General features: G+C 48.1%; 1 protein-coding gene across 3 annotated transcripts; it reads left to right on the top strand.

Annotated features, from left to right (window-relative positions):
• The first annotated feature begins 405 nt into the window (after nucleotides 1–405).
• On the top strand, nucleotides 406–12,072 carry LOC132592472 (WAP four-disulfide core domain protein 3-like). Of its 3 annotated transcripts, none has more exons than XM_060277424.1 (7): nucleotides 686–875; nucleotides 1,836–1,970; nucleotides 2,841–2,975; nucleotides 3,838–3,969; nucleotides 10,150–10,284; nucleotides 10,680–10,811; nucleotides 11,852–12,072. In XM_060277424.1, exons 1-6 carry the CDS (start codon nucleotides 797–799, stop codon nucleotides 10,808–10,810), a joined length of 747 nt encoding a protein of 248 aa, XP_060133407.1. In that variant the 5' UTR covers nucleotides 686–796; the 3' UTR covers nucleotide 10,811; nucleotides 11,852–12,072. The 3 variants fall into 3 exon arrangements, with proteins under 3 accessions (XP_060133408.1, XP_060133407.1, XP_060133406.1); XM_060277423.1 differs by having other exon boundaries at nucleotides 697–875; nucleotides 11,855–12,072; XM_060277425.1 differs by lacking the exon at nucleotides 2,841–2,975 and having other exon boundaries at nucleotides 406–875; nucleotides 11,855–12,072.
• Nucleotides 12,073–12,719: the final 647 nt, after the last annotated feature.

Here is a 12,719-nt window from a genome sequence, read left to right as displayed (position 1 = left end):
AAAAATAGGATAGCTTTGCTTCTCACAGTGAGGGAACTGCCAGAAGGCCCTTGGCACTGGACCTCAGTGTCCAGGCAGAACGATGGGGGTGGAGCCGCTCCTTCAGGTATACTGGGCCAAGGCCGTTTAGGGCTTTCAAGTTCAGCACCAACACTTTGAATTGTGCTCAATCTCTCAATTGTGCAGATCTCTCAGGTCTTGGAGGCGTTGGAGCACCCTCAGAAAGTCCAGAAGAACCATTGCCCATGTGGGAACTAGAACTGTCCAGATAGTCTTGCTCATGGGGGAAAGGGAAGGGTCCAAAAGAAATGGCCAGAGGGAATCAAGGCACAGAGAGTGAAGAGCCCAAGAAGGAGGAAGACGAGGAGGCCACCAGACTTCGTGGTTAGGCAGGATGGAGTGCCCTCCGGCCTCTCAGCCGCTGGTTTATAACACCAGAGCCCAGATGGAGCCATACCCAGGGCATGCAAAAACGCTCTCCCATTGCCTCAGCAGCTTCCCTCTTCTTTGGCACAATGACATTTGTTTTGCAAAAGGAGCATTGACCCCTGAGATACTTTCTTGGAAATTGGATTGCAAATGGAGAATGTAAGGTGAAGTGGCCCCTTTGATCTTACCTTGCCAAGGGACCGCGACCTTTACATTCTCCTCATCGTTTCTTGTGCAATGCAGGAATATTTGCCAGTACCATCTTTCCTCATTGTCTCCTCTCTAGTCTGGGTGGAGCTCCTGCTGCATCGGGGAATTATAAAAACCACCTGGCTGGAGGCTGGAGGGCACAGTGACCTGCCTAGCCATGAGGTCTGGTGCTCTCGTCTTCCTCCTCGCAGGGCTCCTCTCTCTCTGTGCCGTGGTGTCCTCTGCCTCTGGCAAAGGTACGTGACCCCCCTTTAGACCCTGCCTGAAAGATGGAGCCCTTTCTACCTGAGCAAGGCTCTCTCTACACGTCTGTTCTTCTTCTGCTGCTGTTGCTCTGTGTGCAGAGTTCAGATCCTCCGGAGGAGCAGGCATTTCTGTGCCATGGAGGGCTGTCCGTCTGGGAGTGTTTTAGGGGGCTCTACCACAGCCCCCCCCCACTTTATGGCTCTGGTTTGGATTGACATCAGCTGCAACAAACCATAGAGCTCTGTTGAAATGAGAGGAAGCAGGCATCAAGGTTGGACGGAGGCTTCCAACACCTGTGTCCCATTCAGCAGGCAGCTACCCCCTCCACACCCAATTTCTGGTATGGCAGCTTTGGTGAGCTCCTCAAGGATGGGGAAAGGACACTTTCCACTCAAAGTCCTTTCTCCAGCCTCCGTGTCCTCCTCCACTGGTGGCTTTACAATCCCACAGCTCGGCTTGCTTCTGTAGGCCAGCACTAAATTGTGCAGGGAACTCTTCCAAAATTTATCATAGAAATTGGAGGTTGTTGGGTTTTTTTAGCAGAGGACATCTTTCAGGGATTCTTTAGTTCTGATTCCTGCCTTGGAGGCAGTTGGACTAGATGCCCCTTGGGGGACCCTTCGAACTCTACAGTTCTAGGATTCTGTGAATGACAGCTGGGGAGGCGGGGGAAGGGAGGGAGATGCCTCTCCAACACCCACCCACAGCCCTTCAGCTGACCCGAATACCTGCAGCCCAAGAGTAAAGCAGATGCCTTGGAGGCCAAATGCCTTGGAGGCCAGTGATTCTTGAACTGTGGTTCCTACATTGCTGAGCCTTGGACTTGATGACCTTTGGCCATCCCTTCCCACTCTACAAATCTATAAGGGAGCCGCCCTGGAGCACAGAGTGGGTTGACTTATAAGACCCCCACCCCACTGCCGGGCAGTCATGTAGTTGTTCTGTTCCAGGGAAGCCAGGATACTGCCCCCCGCCGGGCAAATATGGACTATGTGTGGAGAAATGTTCTGGAGATGATTCATGTCTTGGGGACAAGAAGTGCTGCAGCAACGGCTGTGGCCACACTTGCCAAACTCCGCTAAAGGGTAAGAAGTCCTTTCCCCTCAGAAGCAGACTGGGGTCTTGGGGTGCAGCCCCGGCAGTGAGTTGTCGCACTCTTGCTCCCGTGCTGGTGGAGAGGGAAGGCGCTGCCGGAGCCCTCGCTCCCCTTCTGGGCACAGCGGGCGGGCGAGCGGCGGGCAGCGGGGGTGGGGGGCAGGCTGGCCAGCGCCCCCTCCATGTTGGCGCTCTAGGCGATGGCCTAGCTCGCCTTAATTGTAGCGCCGGCCCTGCCCTCCACACCCAATTTCTGGTATGGCAGCTTTGGTGAGCTCCTCAAGGATGGGGAAAGGACACTTTCCACTCAACGTCCTTTCTCCAGCCTCTGTGTCCTCCTCCACTGGTGGCTTTACAATCCCACAGCTTGGCTTGCTTCTGTAGGCCTAAATTGTGCAGGGAATTCTTCCAAAATTCAACATAGAAATTGGAGGGGTTTTTTTTAGCAGAGGACATCTTTCAGGGATTCTTTAGTTCTGATTCCTGGCCTTGGAGGCCGTTGGACTAGATGTCCCTTGGGGGACCCTTCCAATTCTACAGTTCTAGGATTCTGTGAATGACAGCTGGGGAGGCGGGGGAAGGGAGGGAGATGCCTCTCCAACACCCACCCACAGCCCTTCAGCTGACCCGAATACCTGCAGCCCAAGAGAAAAGCAGATGCCTTGGAGGCCAAATGCCTTGGAGGCCAGGGATTCTTGAGCTCTTGTGGTTCCTACATTGCTGAGCCTTGGACTTGATGACCTCTGGTCATCCCTTCCAACTCTACAAATCTATAAGGGAGCCGCCCTGGAGCCCAGAGTGGGCTGACTTAAAAGACCCCCACCCCACTGCCAGGCAGTCATGCAGTTGTTCTGTTCCAGGGAAGCCAGGATACTGCCCCCCACCAAAAGGCGGTGGACTATGTGTGGAGAAATGTCGTGGAGATGATTCATGTCTTGGGGACAAGAAGTGCTGCAGCAACGGCTGTGGCCACACTTGCCAAACTCCGCTAAAGGGTAAGAGTCCTTTCCCCTCAGAAGCAGACTGGGGTCTTGGGGTACAGCCCCGGCGGCGAGTTGTTGCGCTCTTGCTCCCGTGCTGGCGGAGTGGGAAGGCGCTGCCGGAGCCCTCGCTCCCCTTCTGGGCATGGCGGGGGGTGAGCGGCGGGCGGCGGGGGTGGGGGGCAGGCTGGCCAGCGCCCCCTCCATGTTGGCGCTCTAGGCGATGGCCTAGTTCGCCTTAATTGTAGCGCCGGCCCTGCCCTCCACACTCAATTTCTGGTATGGCAGCTTTGGTGAGCTCCTCAAGGATGGGGAAAGGACACTTTCCACTCAAAGTCCTTTCTCCAGCCTCCGTGTCCTCCTCCACTGGTGGCTTTACAATCCCACAGCTCGGCTTGCTTCTGTAGGCCAGCACTAAATTGTGCAGGGAACTCTTCCAAAATTTATCATAGAAATTGGAGGGTGTTTTTTTTTTTAAAGGAGAGGACATCTTTCAGGGATTCTTTAGTTCTGATTCCTGGCCTTGGAGGCAGTTGGACTAGATGTCCCTTGGGGGACCCTTCCAACTCTACAGTTCTAGGATTCTGTGAATGACAGCTGGGGAGGCGGGGGAAGGGAGGGAGATGCCTCTCCAACACCCACCCACAGCCCTTCAGCTGACCCGAATACCTGCAGCCCAAGAGTAAAGCAGATGCCTTGGAGGCCAGGGATTTTGAGCTCTTGTGGTTCCTACATTGCTGAGCCTTGGACTTGATGACCTTTGGCCATCCCTTCCAACTCTACAAATCTATAAGGGAGCCACCCTGGAACCCAGAGTGGGCTGCCTTAGAAGACCCCCACCCCACTGCCGGGCAGTCATGTAGTTGTTCTGTTCCAGAGAAGCCAGGATACTGCCCCCTGCCGGGCTATGGACTATGTGTGGAGGAATGTTCTGGAGATGATTCATGTCTTAAGGACAAGAAGTGCTGCAGCAACGGCTGTGGCCACACTTGCCAATCTCCGCTAAAGGGTAAGAAGTCCTTTCCCCTCAGAAGCAGACTGGGGTCTTGGGGTGCAACAGTCTCACCTTCAGTAGGATGTCCCCTATATCAGAAGGAGGTGGGGTGTATGGGAAAGAGCTGGGACCCCTAGCCTGTGAACTCTTTACTGAGGAGCTCAGCAAGAACAGATTCCTAGCTTGATAAATTCCCCAGGACTTCCATGTGCTTCTGGCACAAAGGTTTTCAAGCGCTCCTGAGAAATACTCAAAGGGACAAGAAGAGCCCTCATCTCCAAGAAAACATCCCACTCAACAACAGTAAGTGTGGGATGGAACACTGGGGCAGACAAGTCACAACAGTTCCTAGAGTGTCCACTAACAGGAACTCACCTGGAGGAACACCTGACTACAGGTCAGTTCCTGTTCCCTCAGACATGCAAATGAGTTGGATTAGATAAGCCCTAGCCTGCAATCACTCTCTCTCTTAGCTACTTCCTCCTTCGATGGGAACACATCTCAAGAGAATCTCTAGTTAGCATGGTTCTCACTCTAGGCCTGCAGCCAAGAGTGAGACCAAATGGAGTCTTACTTTACTAAGTAGTCTCTAGATGTATATATACTTGTAACTTTTCTAAGCAAGCCTGCCTTTCTGAGATTATGCTGTAACTCAGGATGAAACTGTAAGTAAACTCTATCTTATTTTATAAACACTGTGTCGTGTATTTCTTTTAAGAGGGACAAAGGGGACCTTTGCCAGGAAGTGTAATATTGAACTATAAAGTGTAATATTGTTATAGAGATTCTAGCGAATCTAACGCACATGCTTTGCTGCGCACAAAAGGGGAATGTCACTCTGCTAATATTGGAAGCTTGCTAACACAAGCTTGGATAGGATCTATCTAATAATATATCCTAATCCACATCCCTAACATTCCCATAAAGGGTTATTACGGCCCAGGACTGCGTATTTTTGTGTATTTTTGAAGGATTGCTTTGGATTGTGATTTTGAACTGAGTAGGATTTTTTCAGTTAGAACTTCCTGGTGAGCACATGGTCTATTGTTCTCCAGTGTGCCTAGGGGATTAGCTACCCCTCCCCTCCCTCAGAGTTTACAGCACTGAGAACTCAGAGGCAGTGAAGATTATTTTGCATTTTGAGATATTTTTAGAGATTTTGATTTTGGAATTTTTGGCAAAATTTTAGAATTTTGAGATTCCAAGATGGCTTTTGCAGATTTTGATAGTGGAGTTAAGCCAGGATTCATGGCTCTAGATGATGACAATTATGTATTTTGGAAACAACGCCTGATAGCATTTTTAGATGCAAGGAATGTTTTGGATGCCATTGAAAAACCTATGCCTACTGGCACAACAGAAGAGGATTTAGCTAAGATAGCAAGTTGGAAACGCATGAACAGCGAGGCCAGATACATAATTTTGAGTGGACTTCGCAACAGGCATCTAACATCAGTTAATAGCAAAGATGATGCAGCAAAAATCTTAAAAGATATTGAGCGCAGGTATGGAGCATCTACTAAGAACTCCTACAGGAATTTGATGAGCAAATTAACTGCGCTGAGGATGAATTCAAGAGAAGAATTCACTGACCATATCAGCAAATTTAGTGAAATTATTCAGAGGATTGATCTTACTTCTAAAGCCCTTGATGAAGAAACAAAGGTTTCATTTTTGATAGCATCTCTAGGACCAAGCTTCAGTTCATTCAAGAGTTGCATGGATCACAAAAGGGACCTGACTTTTGAAGAACTGATTGATCATTTGAGAGAGGAATGCAGAGATTACCTTGATTCTTCAGAAAGGAATACAGGGAGAAAGGACACTAATTATGCTTCCAAGCATTTTCAAAGGTCCAGACAAACGCCAAAGGAAATAATTTGCTTTAACTGCAATTTAAAAGGGCACATGGCGAAGGAATGCCGGGCACCTAGGAATAAATCCCGCCCCTTTCCACCAAAAGGCGAAAAGAAGGGGGGTCGTGGGCGTGCAATGATATTGCTAGAAAGAAATGTAGCTTTCCAGAGCTGTGAAGGAAAGCGCAATAAGTGGCTTCTGGACAGTGCAGCAAGCAGCCACTTCTGTTATAAAAGGGAATATTTCAATGAAATAGACAATAATAAACAGTCTGAGATTGAAATTGCTGATGGAAATGTTATAAAGTCAATAGGTGCAGGATCTTTGAACTTGAATTTCAAAGTGAACAATGAGTCTTTTGATACTACAGTGAGTAATGTTAAGTATGCACCAAAGCTGAACTGTAATCTAATAAGTGTGTCTAGCTTGGACAAGAAAGGTTTTGAAATTATATTTAAAAATGGACAATGCAATGTGATAAAAGATGGTGAAGTGTTTATTCAAGCCAAACTAATCAATGATGTGTATGAGATTGATATTTCAGAGAATGAGTCTGCAAGGGTTGCACAACCCAGCAGAAAGGATCAACCAGATCTGGAACTCTGGCACAAAAGGCTTGGACACAGGGATACCAACCTTATCCTGAAAATGCAGAAGGAAAATCTGGTAAAAGGTCTACAGGTAAAGAATTGCAGTACACCAATGCCAAACTGTACAACTTGCATAACTGAAAAGGCAGTCAAGCCTTCCTTCCCACGTTGTACAGAGAAGAGAAGCACAAAAGTCATGGACACTGTTCATACTGACCTATGTGGTCCGCTGAATGTACCTTCCCTAGGAAACAATAAGTACATTCTGATATTTATAGATGACTTCTCAAGATATTGTGTTGGATATTTTCTAGAGGAAAAGAGTCAGACACCGGAATTGTTCAAACTGTACTTAAACATGGTGAAGAACAAATTCCAGAGAGCTCCTTCCACCTTAATTTCGGATAATGGTGGAGAGTTTTGCTCACGGCAGATGAAGGCCATCATGGCACAAGAAGGCATAGCACATGTAACTACAGTTGCTTACACGCCTCAACAGAACTCCATTGCTGAGAGAAAGTTTAGGTCTATTATGGAGATGACAAGGTGCATGTTAAAAGAGGCCAACTTGTCACAGAAGCTATGGGGTGAAGCGGCGAATACGGCGATTTATTTGCAAAACAGATTGCCTACAAAGGGTGCAGAACGCACACCATTTGAACTTTGGCACGGGAGAGTCCCAAGTCTGCAGCACATACGTGTGTTTGGAAGTGTCTGTTATTACCACGTGCCCAAAGAGCGCAGACACAAGCTTGACTCCAGAGCAAAAGCAGGTATCCTGGTTGGATATGCTCCTGGAGGAAAGGGATATAGAGTTCTAGATCCAAAGAGTGGCAGAGTAGACCCATACCATGTGGTTCATTTTGATGAACTAGGAAAGTTTGATACAAAGAACACTGTTATTGACTGTTCTAGAGAGTCACCAGATGAAGAGTTTATAAGTTTTCCTTTAGCACAAGGAACTAATATACCTTCTAGTGTCACAACACCCCCTACAGGCGACACCCCAGAAGACGCAGAGATCCAGACCCCTGGCGGCACCAGAGACGAAGAGGAGGATGAGGATGCTGATGCGGTTGCACAACCAGAGGTCAGATGCTCATCCAGAACCAACAAGGGCGTTCCGCCACTACGACTGTCCTACTTTGCAGGGTCGGCGTCTCCACCAGAACCTTCCACTTGGGAAGAGGTAGAGCAGATGCCAGCCACCGAAGCCAGTCTCTGGAGGAAAGCCGCGCAGGAGGAGATTGACGCACTGCACAAGAACAAGACCTGGACACTCACAGAATTGCCTGCTGGTAAGAAAGCAATTGGGAGCAAATGGGTGTTCAAGGTTAAAAGGGGTTCAGAAGGGGAGGTGCAACGTTACAAAGCAAGACTAGTGGCACAAGGTTTTTCACAGCAATATGGCCACGACTATGACCAAGTCTTTGCACCGACAGTAAGATACAGTAGCGTAAGATTACTTTTAAGCATCGCAGCATCTAAAGGGATGGAGGTGAAACACATCGATATAGCTACTGCGTTTTTGCATGGGGAAATTTCTGAAGAAATTTACATGAAGCAGCCTAAAGGTTTTATAAAGCCAAATGAGGCACATTTAGTTTGCAAGCTTCAAAAGGGACTGTATGGTTTAAAACAAGCAGCCAGAGCCTGGAACTTGAAATTGCATGGAATGCTGGTGAAACTTGGGTACAAGCAAGGTGAAGCTGACAAGTGTTTGTACACTAAGCAGAGTAATGGACAATTTTCTTATATTCTTGCCTTCGTTGACGACCTTTTAATCGCAACGTCAAATGACAGGGATTATAAAAATGTAGTCCAGCACCTCAACAAGGAAGTGCAAGTGAAGGAATTAGGACCAGTTGAGTATTACCTCGGGATTCAAGTGGAAAGAGAACAGGATGGTTCATTTCTACTTAATCAGAAGCAAAAGATAATTGAACTGTTGGAGAGTATGCAATTGCAGGATGCAAAACCCGTCGACACCCCGATGGCTACAGACTTCTTAAAGAACCAAGAGGATTCGAAGCTGCTGCCAAACAACACAGAGTATCGTTCAGCGATTGGTAAACTTTTGTATTTAGTTACCACGTGCAGACCTGATTTAGCCAATGCAGTAGGGATTCTCAGCAGGAAAGTGAGTAGTCCCACTGAGCATGATTGGGTTGGTGTGAAGAGGGTGGTTCGATATCTTAAGGGTACAATGGATTGTAAATTAAAGTTACCAGCTGTCAGTGACCCTAAGCTCATTGGGTACACTGATGCTGACTGGGCGGGTGATAATTCTGATTATAAATCCACAAGCGGGCATGTCTTTATGTATGGGGGCGGAGCTATCACATGGGGCAGTTATAAACAGAAATGTATAGCTTTATCGTCTACAGAATCGGAATATGTTGCGGCTACAGAAGCGTGCAGAGAGATTTCCTGGCTGGACCAACTCCTAACAGACTTTGGCGTGGAGAGAAAGGAACCTATAAGCCTGCTGGAGGACAACCAAAGCTGTCTAAAGCTGGCGCAGAATGAGAAGTTCCTAGCACGCTCAAAACACATTGGGGTCAGGTACCACTACGTTCGCCAGATGATACAAGATGGACTTGTCGAACTGTCGTACTGCTGCACATCGGAGATGACAGCAGACATCCTGACGAAACCCCTGCCAAGACAGAGTTTCCAGAACCTGCGTGTCAAGCTGGGACTCTTGGGTGTTTGAATAAAGTTGTTTATGTTTTGTTTTGTATGTAATGAATGTTGTGAATTGCCTGAGAAGGGGTTTGTGGGATGGAACACTGGGGCAGACAAGTCACAACAGTTCCTAGAGTGTCCACTAACAGGAACTCACCTGGAGGAACACCTGACTACAGGTCAGTTCCTGTTCCCTCAGACATGCAAATGAGTTGGATTAGATAAGCCCTAGCCTGCAATCACTCTCTCTCTTAGCTACTTCCTCCTTCGATGGGAACACATCTCAAGAGAATCTCTAGTTAGCATGGTTCTCACTCTAGGCCTGCAGCCAAGAGTGAGACCAAATGGAGTCTTACTTTACTAAGTAGTCTCTAGATGTATATATACTTGTAACTTTTCTAAGCAAGCCTGCCTTTCTGAGATTATGCTGTAACTCAGGATGAAACTGTAAGTAAACTCTATCTTATTTTATAAACACTGTGTCGTGTATTTCTTTTAAGAGGGACAAAGGGGACCTTTGCCAGGAAGTGTAATATTGAACTATAAAGTGTAATATTGTTATAGAGATTCTAGCGAATCTAACGCACATGCTTTGCTGCGCACAAAAGGGGAATGTCACTCTGCTAATATTGGAAGCTTGCTAACACAAGCTTGGATAGGATCTATCTAATAATATATCCTAATCCACATCCCTAACATTCCCATAGTAAGAAGTCCTTTCCCCTCAGAAGCAGACTAAGAGTAAAGCAGGTGCAGGAAGGAAGTCTCTGGTGCCCAGTCCATAGCTGGAAAGATCGTGGCATCAAGGGACAGGGGTGGCCCACAGTGGGGGAACTTAGCCAGCGCAAGCAATGACTGATCCAGCTTCAGCCCAGATGTCCATCCCTCTGCTGGGAGGGAGAAAGGGTAAAACCTGGAGCCTCTTCATCTGGGCTGGGCTCATCCTAGAAATCCACAATCTTTGGTTGCTGGGGTGCGAAAAAGCCACAACTAATTCTACACCACTGTTGCCCTCCTTTCAAAAGATGTCTCTGAGCCGTAATATTGTTCTGTGTTGCAGAAAGGCCTGGAAGCTGCCCTGCCTTTCCTGCAGTAGTGAATCCACCTTGCCTAAAGGGATGTCATAACGATGGTGGTTGTCCCTCTCCCATGAAATGCTGCGAAAGAATGTGCTCCATGGTCTGCATTAATCCAGGTAAGAGGCTGAGCCCCTTGTGGAAGGACACAGCACAACAAGGCAGCCCTGTTTAGGGAACTTTTAATGTTTGGTGGATTTCTGTATTTCAATATTTTGTTGGAAGCCGCCCAGAATGGCTGGGGGAACCCGGCCAGATGGGCAGGGTATAAAAAATAAATTTTATTATTATTATTATTATTATTATTATTATTATTATTATTATTATTATTAGGCAGATGCGGATGCTGATGATTTATTGCTATTTATTGAGTCCCCCATAACAGCAGCCGGAGAAGCAAAACATCATTCTGGCAGTAAGAGCCCTTTGACAGTGGAATAGATTCCACCAGCAGACTAGAACTGTCAGGCTGGAAGGGAGCCCAAGAGTCACCGAGGGCTTTGCTCTTTTGCAGAGAAGCCTGGACGATGCCCAAGACATACAGGTTCAGGAATCTGCGTGGCAGAATGTGACCATGACTGGAACTGCCCCGGTGTTAAGAAGTGCTGCGGGAGTTGCCCACGAGGCTGCATTGATCCTGTCTAAGGTGAGATGATTTTGAATTTGGTGGAGGGTGGGGTGCAGTGGGACAGACTTTTTCTTTAATGCAGGAGCCAGACTGACTGGGGTTTGTGGAAGGTTTTGGAGTCTCAGAGCTCAAAATATTCGGTAGCCTTTCCTTTGTAAATCTGCCTATGCTTTGCTACCCAGAACTTAAATGCATGACCTTTCCCATACCCTTTCAAACACATACATCTGGAGAGTATCCCTAGCCTGACTCAGAGCTGAGAATATTTGGTGGCCTTGCTTTTCCTTCTTTCCCGCATTTCTTCTGCTTAATGCATATACTTGGAGGTGTTGTAGATGGCCCTCGATATCTATCTAATATATAAAATAGTGAAATGTTGCCACACTGCCGTTTGGCCACAGGAAGGTGGAGTTGCAAGCTTGATGCAGGCATGATGAGAGTTGGTGGATGAGCAGCCCAGAAGGCCTTGCAACAGACTGCAGCAGCTGCCCTGCTCCTCTGGCTTCTCTGCCTGCCAGGCCTGGTGCGTCTGCCACAGGAATCCACACACCCCAAGTGGCTGACTCTGCTACTGGCCACCCTGGAGAAGACGAGGGGATGATTCTCCCTGCCCACTCATCCTGTGCAGTGGAGAGCACTTGCAATGGCTCAAAGGACTTTAGTATGGAGCTTGTGTGTGGAAGCTGCAGCTGTCCATTGTGACCCTCTTGGTCTTCTTCCCTTCAGCTTCTCTTCGGGAGCCAGTGTGGTGTAGTGGTTAAGAGCGGTGGACTTGTAATCTGGTGAACCGGGTTCGCTTCCCCACTCCTCCCCATGCTGGGTGACCTTGGGCTAGTCACACTTCTCTGAAGTCTCTCAGCCCCACTCACCTCACAGAGTGTTTGTTGTGGGGGAGGAAGGGAAAGGAGAATGTTAGCCGCTTTGAGGCTCCTTCGGGTAGTGATAAAGCAGGATATCAAATCTAAACTCCTCCTCTTCTTCTTCTTCTTCTTCTTCTTCTTCTTCTTCTTCTTCTTCTTCCTCTTCCTCTTCCTCTTCCTCTTCCTCTTCTTCTTCAGCAGACCTTGGCTGGACCGGATGCCCAGAAACAATGAGTGCAGCTCAGCCTGTATCATCTGAAGACCTGCTGACCCCTCCAAATATGGCAATCAAGGCACCATGATTGAAGACCTTGGGTTTCCACCAACTTGTCAGGTTTCTGGTGGTTGAGCAAAGTTTGCTCATTCCAGCATCCTCTTTCTCTTTCGCACAATAAAGACATTGAATCATTTTCATTCTAGACAGTGTGTGTGTGTGTGTGTGTGTGTGTGTGTGTGTGTGTTCTCCCTGCTTCCTTCTCCAGTGTTGTCCCCAACTTTGTTGTCCCAATGGGGCAGGGTTGGGGAACCTTCAGCCCACCTTCCAATCTTGACCCACCAGCCTTCCACATTTGGTCCTCAAGGTCATTTGGGGCAAGCCATACCCACCTGTCCAACACCTGATGTTATACAGGTTTGGGAGGCCATGAGAAATAGGGCGGGGCTTGCGCAAAGCCCACTTTGGAGAGCTCCCAAATCGCCCAGCTACCAGCTTGTTGTCCGGAACCATTGACACACTGCCAAGTGGAGAAGAGTACCTAGCAGAATTTCACTCCCTTCCCATCAGCTGATGCAAAGGGAAATTGATCCTGCTTAGCAATGGGTTCAGGTGCACAAGAGAGCTCTGCACACCAAGCTCAGTACTAAGCAGAATTATTCTCCTTCCCCAATCAGCTGATGGACAGGGAAAGTGATCCTGCTGAGTGTTGGCCCACCAGAGAACTCATTGCAGAGGAGTCCCAGAGACCAGGGAGGATCCAGAATCTGAATCAGGGTCTCCAGAGGCTCCTGCTATGGAGTTCAAGGAGGCACGGGGCTCTGAGCTTTCCACTGCAGACTGGGAGATCAC

This window comes from Zootoca vivipara, chromosome 7 (genome assembly GCF_963506605.1).
Source record: "Zootoca vivipara chromosome 7, rZooViv1.1, whole genome shotgun sequence".
NCBI classification, from domain to species: Eukaryota; Metazoa; Chordata; class Lepidosauria; order Squamata; family Lacertidae; genus Zootoca; species Zootoca vivipara.
Note: the sequence above shows the minus strand (reverse complement) of the source record. Positions and strands in the feature narration are given on the sequence as shown.

Excerpts from the sequence above, each read along its gene's own strand:
- LOC132592472 (XM_060277424.1), top strand. The coding sequence starts at position 797 with ATGAGGTCTGGTGCTCTCGTCTTCCTCCTCGCAGGGCTCCTCTCTCTC. Across the intron at positions 1,971-2,840 it reads TTGCCAAACTCCGCTAAAGG|GGAAGCCAGGATACTGCCCC; the intron begins GTAAGAAGTCCT and ends GTTCTGTTCCAG. Across the intron at positions 2,976-3,837 it reads TTGCCAAACTCCGCTAAAGG|AGAAGCCAGGATACTGCCCC; the intron begins GTAAGAGTCCTT and ends GTTCTGTTCCAG.